This window comes from Colias eurytheme, chromosome 3, assembly GCF_061535395.1.
Source record: "Colias eurytheme isolate Ceu_HAF_F1 chromosome 3, ilColEury1 Martin Lab GWU primary, whole genome shotgun sequence".
NCBI lineage: Eukaryota > Metazoa > Arthropoda > Insecta > Lepidoptera > Pieridae > Colias > Colias eurytheme.
In genome coordinates, this window is record NC_142982.1 from 6,137,881 (window position 1) to 6,147,383 (window position 9,503).

The window sequence follows — 9,503 nt, forward strand, 5'->3', positions numbered from 1 at the left end:
GGGTTTTTCTTTGAAAACGCGGGCGAAGCCGCAGGCGGAAAGCTAGTTTATTATAAAATTGGTCTCATTCTATTATCACGCCGGTGCAGGTCGACTTATGTTCGGATCTTAGACCATAACTAACTAGGTATCTTCTTTCATATTTTTTCAGCCAGCACGTCAATAATTAACTACCTAGTAAAGTAGGTATTAAACTGATCAACCAACCTGAACAACATATTAATGTGATATTAATATACTTTAACAGTTAACTAGCTATCCCGGCAAACCTTACTCTTATCCCTTAGGGGTATGAAAAATAGATGTTGACCGATTCTCAGACCGATATGCACACAAAATTTCATGACAATCGGTACAGCCGGTGGCAGCATTGACCATGGTCACATTGATCGGTGACACGAGAATATAAATGAACAGAAAAATCATTTAATACCTACAATTTACAAATAAAATTGATTATAGATAGACCTTAGAGGAAAATGCTTGTCACAATATTTGCTACACATTGTATATAGGTACAGCTAATTCATTTAGGCCTTTAAAAGTTGCCGCCAGCGAGGACAGTTCTAGTGGTGGGCCTGGAAACGGGTATCTGCTGGGCGGGACACGAGTCGTAATCGTCAAAATTACCACAATATCTGTTGACATTCGTTGTACAGGCTCTTTTTAAAATAATGTCTATAATTGAAAGATGTGTTCCTAACCAAACTTTTTGTCTATAGACTTCCTCCTGATCGCATTCACAACTACCTATATCTACTGAAATATATTGATACCACGCTATTATTACAAATCCACCCACGTAAAACTTGCTCATTGCTGCGTGTGATTAAGAACGTAATAAACCGTAATAAACTGAAACGAAACTTCACGCGTTTTCAGTGTAGTACTGAAAAAAACGAATGATACAAAAGAATTAAATTAAAATTAAAAACACATTTTTTATAAAAACAAAGTGCAAAGTAACCATTGCCCTCTTTAACCAGCATGTATGTAATATGTAATATCTTTTTCAATAATAATTATTTGCAAAGTAGGCAACGTAATATTATTGTACAATATGTTAGTTAGGTCAATTTTCGTATATCACTAGGTATGTAAATACATATATTATGTACTTTTTAAAATATATTTTAATTGAAACTCGTCGGTGTGTTTAACTCTGTTGGGGGGAAAGTCGAATCACTGAACTTGTGCACGCAATGTATAAAGACGCCTATTTTAATTTCGCTGCGACACAATCGCCACGTTATTTTTGACTTTTTATTTTGATATAGTTCGCGTGTGGTCGGTCCCGTCAACCTTTTGGCGGGAAAGTCAATATTAGTACTAAGCTGACGGTAGCCAGTGCAACACTTTATAGATAAAAAAACAATCAATATATTAGCCAAATAACAACATCAACGTCTCAGAACAATATATGGTAAGAAATCTATATTTTTTCAGTTTTTCTTTCATTTTAACTAGCAGAACAATTAAAAAATTTCGGGAAAGTAGGATTTTAAACTAATTTTGAAAGAAACTTCTAAAATTATACTCTCATAAAAAAAATAATATACACACACTTGATGAATTGTACAAGCAAAAACTCCAGCAATCGTTTTTACTTTCATAACGTAACTATATTTTATGAACATGTACCTACGCATAAGGTTTAAAAATAGCATTTTTTATTTCAGAAAGCACTTTCTAAAAAATTATAAACTCTTCACGTACCTCTATAAGTACATATTTTCATTTTCGAATTTCTCGTGTTATTAACTCTACGCTGAGAATATACCTACGATGCGCTCTAAGATGAAATTACAGGTCCAAATTCCAATGCACATTTTATTAATTTCTAAAGGACAATAATATAGTGTATGATGTATCCTATAGTAGGTACCAGAGGATAATCTTCGATATTTTTATAATAAAATTATAGTGAAAATATTAATAGATAACATGATTTAATTTTTTTACCCCTATGAAAATTCAATTACATATTTCAAAATTTTTATGGAATAGTTAGTAGCTCTAACTTGGAAAATTTCAGTAAGTATCCAATAACAAACTATTTCCGTAATCCGTAGTGATGTCTTGACTTTTATTGTATCAAAACTTTTTGAAAAGTCTTCGGTTTGAGGTGCCCAGGGGCGGCGCTTAAGTTAAATCTGGCTTAGGAGAGTTCAATCCATTTTACGAATGTTTGCAGATTTATGGCTATATGGTTTAACCTGCGACCAAAATGAGTAACTTCTTAGCCTCATATTATTAATTTCGAATAAATGTTTGAACTTTTTCTATAGCTATCTTATATTAGCTTCTTCTTATGCTAGCTTCTATTTAACTATTACTATCTTAAATAATAATTGTGCACCAATATGTTTTTGTTTTTATTGGCTAAGCATATTCAAATGCATAACATTGGACATAGTAAATATGTTGTAATTGTAGATATTCATTTTTGTTATCTCTCACTGTTGTTGCAGATTTTCTTGAATTCAATGTTTTAATTCATTTTACGTTATTGTTAAAATTTTCTCATGTTAGGTATTAAAATAATATTTTCGCCGCCAGTTCGTATCGTAGTTTTTAAAATATTTAACTATTGTTGGTGTTGTGATAGTTTTCATATTTGCGAAATGTTTGAAATGAAATCGATATTATTTCTCAATCACTCTCCTCTCTATTAACGGTGTATCACGCAGAGGACACGTGAAACTCACATTCATTACGTGTTCGGGTACGGATTACCCGCTTTTATCAATTATCACGACTATCGCAGTCGTATCAACATGATCTGATAACAATGTCTGGCAATATACGCCAAAAATAGAGCGACGTTATTTTAACTATCGTAAGTAGCTACTCTACAGGAATCTCAAATGTGTTTGAGGGAATTGATGTCACTATTCCTGTCGAATATCGTTAATTAGCTGTAAAATAATTGAGAATTTTATTCACTACATCTTTACGCGTAACAGGCAGGTATAATATTGGACCTACTGACCAGGTAGTAAAGGATTAACTAGAACTAGTTCTATTTAGTGAAGACGACTTTATACCTACGCAAAACACGACATAATAATAGAATCGTTTGATTGAAATAAAATACATTGAAGAATGTAGCGTGAACGCATGATTCCTCTAAGAAGCGCCGAAACAATTATTCAATTGAAACATTTTGTAACAATCGGAAATAAATTATTGATTTTCATAAAGATACAAACGTAGGTACAGTCAAGTTTTGAACAACATCGAGTTATTACTCTGAGTTCAGACCAATGAACAACATTCAATTGCCGAAAAATATGCCTTTTTCTCTAGTAGTAGGTACCTAGTTTTTCTAGTCTCTATACAATCGATTAGGGAGTAGGTACTTAAAACACTGCTCACTCCTTTATATAAACTCCTAATAAAATCTTTATTATAATATAGCAACGTTTTAATAATTGGACTTGGATACAAATATTTCTCGATAACATTTAACTGGTTTAATCTAGGTTTAAAGTCAGACGAGTGCAAGAGATGGACTCATTTGCGTCTGATATGTAAACAAAGTAAATATATTGCGCAAGACACGTTTCAATCGACAGTTGGTTACTTCTAAAAAATTGAAAGTAATACTGAAAATAAACCCAATGCTTTATCTATGATGAGATGATATTATAATATATCATTTTTTGTCGAGAATCATCTCTTTGTCTATAAATTATTCTTTAGTCACAAATCTCCACTAAATGCAAAGCGTATTAGGGACCTACATTCTACATTGCTGTGTCGGCTGGCCAATAAAATTCAACGGTGATACCTACCTACCTAAAAAAGATTTTTTGTTTTCTCCATTAATAAACTATGAACAATACTGCATTAGAAAACGTTACCCTTTGTGTGCTTTTTTCAACCAATTTCAAATAATATGTAGCTGACCGATTTAATTTCAGGGCGACAAAATAAATTCCTAGAAAGGGCAAGGATTAGCCCTATTCCTATACCATAAACCCAATGTATTGCAAGATTTTTCCATAATTAATTTAGGTATAAAAACAACTAACAATTCAAGCAATTTTATTTCATTATATCGATAGACGTCGCGTCAGAGAATACGAGTAGAGAGATAAGGCAACCGGCTAAAACCAGCGCACGCACCGGCCGCAGGGGGCCGCGCACCGCTTCACACAGCGCACACACGCGCACACGCACACACACCAGCGCACACGCGCACGCTGATAACACTCACATAGTATACTCGTTCAAACAAGATAGATAATGAGTGCAATGTGTGTTATGACGCGCTATTTTGCAGTGTTTATTCTGGTGACTTTGATGTCTATATGCAATTGTTCTAGACAATAGACTTGTGTGTACATTCCAAAACGCAATTGGCAACAAATGCGTATAGTACGCAGTACAGCATTCTCATGAAAGTGCAAGAAATACATAGTTTTATTTTATTTATTTATTTATAATTCTTTATTGAACAAAATATGAGAAAACAATAGTATGCAAAAGAAGTAGAAATACAAAAGCATAATTTGCCCAAAAGGCGGCCTTATTGCTAAACAGCAATCTCTACCAGGCAACCTGGCGGGAGAGGAAATGCAAGAAGATTATGGGATAGTGCAAAAATACAAACAAAGTATTAATGCAAAAACAACAAAAATAAATATATAATTATATAAACATACACCTACATAAAAATAAACAAATACAATATCATAGATACAATACTACAAATACATATAATATTAAATATATATATATATATATATACATATACACATATATACCTATACATACACATACTAAATAAAATAAAATAAAAATAAAAACTCAAATAAATATAATGAATAAAACAATGATTGGCTTCAGAAGGCAAACAGGAAAGCAAGGGAAAAAAAAAGAATATGTAGTAACAGAAAATTGAAGAAGCTACAGTTGGGAAAGGTAATAGTCTTTAAGTAGCTTTTTAAAGGAGGAGAGTGATTGTGCACGTCTGATATTTTCAGGTAACGCATTCCACAGCTGAATAGCGCGCACTGTGTAGGAATTATTAAAAAAGTTAGAACTACGGATAGGAGTACTTAATAATAACAGATTAGTAGATCGAAGCGAGATAGAATGATTAGAACTTAAATAATTGAATTTATCTTTTAAGTACGGCGGAGTCTTAGGGCTAAATAGTATACAGTATAAGAGATGAAGCACGTGAGTATCCCGGCGATAACGAATAGGAAGCCAGTTCAACCTTTTCCTGAACTCTGAAACATGGTCAAACTTGCGTAAACCGTAAATGAATCTTATGCAGAAATTTTGAAGCTTCTCAAGGGTGTCCAGTTGAAATTCATAAATATCAGGATAGCAGGAATCGGAGAAATCGAGGAGAGGAAGGAGAAGAGATTGTGCCAACGTAATTTTGGTAGAGATTGGAAGAAAGTTCCGTAAGCGCCGTAACGAAAATGCAGACGAAAATACCCTTTTTTGCACTTGTTTGATTTGCTCGTCCCAAGAAAAGGTTTGATCAAGCGTCAAGCCTAAATTTTTAACCTGAGTGGAATAAGGGACAAGAACATCATCAACGATAACATTAGGTAAATTGGTCCAGTCAATTTTTGAGACTAATTGCCTACTTCCGAATATAATAGCTTTAGTTTTTGTTGGATTAACTGTTAAACCATAGTTCTTGCACCACTTGACAATAGTTGCAAGATCCCTATTAACTTGTAAAATCGCTTCAGGTAGTTCGAGAAGAGAGGCATGTTTATATAACTGGAAATCGTCCGCATACATGTGGTAGGATGATACAATATTAGTGGAGATTGTGTTGATGAAAATGGAAAAAAGGAGGGGAGATAACACGCCACCCTGAGGAACGCCAGCAGAGACATTGCACCATGTCGAAGAAAGCTCCTCGATCAGCACACGCTGTCGACGTCCCTCCAAGTAACTATGTACCCAGTCTATGGCCGAGGCAGATAAATTAAGAGAGCGTAGTACAGCTAACAATACATCATGATCGACACTATTGAAAGCGTTGCTCAGATCTAGCAGTGTGAGTATTGTAAGCTCCCTGTTGTCGAAACCTCGGCGAATATCGTCTGTAATTTTAATCAGTGCAGTAGTAGTGCTGTGACCTGGTCGGAAACCTGACTGGAAAGGATTAAGGAGTTTGTGATGATTAAGGAAAATACTAAGTTGCTCCTGTACCAACCGTTCAATGACCTTGGATAAAAATGGCAGGATAGCAATCGGTCGGAAATCGGATGATATAGAAGGATTCGGTTTTTTGGGAAGAGGGACAATGTGAGCATTTTTCCAATCACTCGGAAACTTTCCTGTCGATATAGAAAAATTCAGGATGTGGGTGATAATAGGAATAATGATGGAAAGGATAGGGATGATCATGCTTCGACCAATACAGTCACTACCAACTGCCTTTGAGGAGATTGACAACATGCTTCTCTTAACACTGTCCTCAGTGAACCGACGGAATACAAAGGGAGGAGAACTGGGAAGAGGTAAGGTATTAAGATAATTTAATGTACTATGTTTTAAGTTTGGGATGAAATTTGAAGAAGGATTAGAAAAGTGGGAATTGAGGTTGTTGACATCAACTGAACTAGGATAAGAATTGGGTGGGGATTTACCAATTCCTAGGGATTTGAGGAATTTCCACATTTTTGACGGATCACCATTGTCAACGGATTTAGCAATGTGCTGTCTCTGAGCATCCCTACACAACGTATTGCATCGATTTCGAATCATATTAAACTTCTCCCGATTAATATCCGTGTTTGACGACTTTAATTTAGCCTTTGCTCGAGCCTTCTTTCGTAAAAGTTTTTTTAGGTTATCGGACATCCAAGGAGCAGGCAAGTGCTTAAGCTTAACGGGACGCAATGGTGCATGTGAATCGTACAGTTGCAGAATTAAAGAATTAAAAAGGGACACTTTGTCGTCGATAGTATCAGCAGACCGAATAACCGACCAGTCCATGTTATTAGCGTCTTCGGAAAGTCGATCAACATTTATTTTAGCAAAATTGCGTGACATGACAATCTTTGGTTTATACTTGGGGGGTTTTATCTTGTAAGAAAGTTATACATATTGAAATAAGTTTTGTGTGCAAAAGTAGAAAATATTGTTTTAGAATCAATTAAATACTTAAAATTAAAGATATAGCTTTACATAGTAGTTATTGTTATTTCTTATTAAATATTGAAATTTTAAAAACCAAGGCAAATAAACTGTTATCGCAAAATCTGAGTCTACAGTGACTGCCTGAAATTCATAACAATATCACGTTACATCATGACAATACGGAAAAAATCTGCCAGAAAAGGTACCTATTGCTAATAAAGTCGAATCCCCAGTGAAGACTGAGGTCGCATCGCATAAACACGACGATATCAGGCACCTATTGAACTAAGGCCTATCGTTCCGGTATTTACTGGACACCGGCCGAAGCGAGCGGCTGCTGATAACGTTACCACATTATTTACTTCACACCACATTCTCAATCAGGCATCTGCTTAGAACGCGCGAATTTTTAACTCATAAAATTTTGTAGGTTTTACATAGTCTTTCAAAATAGCAATCCAAAGAGAAGTACGTACAATCTATTATCTAATGTCGGTTTAATATTGTACAACAAAAGCCGCATTCGCAGGGGACGATCCCTTATCAGTGATATCAATATAGGAGACGTTTTATAAGTAGGTAACGCGCTTGCCACACTTCATTAGACACAGCGACCGCGCAGTGACCAGTAGTAAAAAAATCTATTTATCATACCGTAAAAAAAGTGCAACATGTTGGTATTTCCGCAATGGAGACCGGAATTGTCTGGAGATGGCTGTAGGGTACAACGTTGGATATCAACTGAAAGATTCGCACCTTACTTAGCCAGACCTGTGCCACTACCACCTTTACCAGTACAGGTGCTTAATTATTCAAAACAAAAACGCAAGTACTTTTCAGCGACTTCGAATTTTTTTTATTTATTTTTATTTTTTATCTATTGTAGATTGAGGACGATGAATCATCTGGAAGTTTATCACCGGAACGGCCCAATGATCTTGGGACAGAAAACGAGTGTGTTTGCGAGTGGAGAGGCTGTGGAGCGAGGTTTGAAAGCGTTGCGCGTTTGTCCGCGCACGTAGCACGTATCCACGCGCACCCCCACACTGATGGCTTCTTCTACTGCTGCTGGAAGGGATGCACACGATCGCAAAGAGGCTTTAATGCAAGGTAAATATTTGTGTAGTTTTTTGTGATCGATAAAAAAATTATGAATCTCCCTAGTTATGCTAATCTTTCTTTTTCAAAAAAACATTAACAATATCATTCATTAATTTCTATTTTCTTTTACAGATATAAAATGATAGTTCACATGAGAATACACACGAATGAGAGACCTCATACGTGCAACCAATGTCAGAAAAGTTTTTCAAGAGCGGAAAATCTCAAAATACATTTACGCTCGCATTCCGGGGAAAAGCCATACGTGTGTCCATATGAGGTGAATATTTCCTAAAATTCTAAATGAATCTGCTGATATTTTTGTTAAATAAATAAAAAAAATAAAATATTCAAAAAAACTAAAATTATTATTCTTTTTACAGGGTTGCGGTAAAGCGTACTCCAATTCGAGCGATCGCTTTAAACATACGCGCACGCACAAAGTAGACAAGCCATATTGTTGCAAAGCACCCGGCTGTAACAAACGCTACACGGATCCGTCCAGTTTAAGAAAACACGTAAAAGCATACAAACACTTTACAAATGACAAAGAGAATCCCAAGCAGGAAACACCAAATAATAGTACTGTTAAAGGTGTATCACCTATGCGTGAAACCATTTACGTACCGGAGCCCACATCACCACACCACAGGGTAATAAGCCCACAAAGAATTATATCACCGACGTATCCTTACGCACAAGTACCAGAAACATTTACACCAATCAATTACATGACCATGATGGACCCAGCCGCTTATATTCGCTCGGTAGAACCCGTTTACACCAGAGTTCCCTCACAAGAAATGTCCTTTACCGAGTACTCATCAATGTACGACCACGCATACAGAAGCTATTACTCGTCAAGAAACGAATACCCCATTTTAAGACCAATCGTCAATGAAAATGTTTTTCCTTACGAAGAAACCAGATTAGATGAATCAATGGAAGTAGTGAGGTACATAAAGAATAACACAGATACACATAAGTTAGAATATGATTATGAATCTGCGCCCTTGAATTTGATGTGCTCGAAACGCTCAGAATACAAACCCATCGATGAACTAGTCAGGCCAGAATTACCTTTAGATTTAAGTACCAAAAGCTGACTGTTAGGTTATTTATTTGCGTAAATATACACTTATTATATTTGATTGTTTTATTATCCTTACTCGTCTATTCATTTAAAATTAGATGTCAAATATTGGTGTAACATTGTTCTCGTTCATTGTATTCAGTACATTATAACGTTATCGAGAAGTTATCGTTGTGCAAATTCTATT

At 35.4% G+C, this 9,503-nt stretch overlaps 1 protein-coding gene across 2 annotated transcripts; it reads left to right on the forward strand.

Annotated features, from left to right (window-relative positions):
* The first annotated feature begins 1,203 nt into the window (after positions 1-1,203).
* Positions 1,204-9,366, forward strand: LOC149909620 (uncharacterized). 2 transcript variants are annotated; one of them, XM_090117893.1, is made up of 4 exons: positions 1,204-1,423; positions 8,009-8,232; positions 8,356-8,503; positions 8,607-9,366. In XM_090117893.1, the coding sequence occupies exons 1-4, from the start codon at positions 1,421-1,423 to the stop codon at positions 9,327-9,329; spliced, it is 1,098 nt and encodes a 365-aa protein (XP_089974019.1). In that variant the 5' UTR covers positions 1,204-1,420; the 3' UTR covers positions 9,330-9,366. The 2 variants fall into 2 exon arrangements, with proteins under 2 accessions (XP_089974019.1, XP_089974010.1); XM_090117884.1 differs by lacking the exon at positions 1,204-1,423 and adding an exon at positions 7,249-7,922.
* Positions 9,367-9,503: the final 137 nt, after the last annotated feature.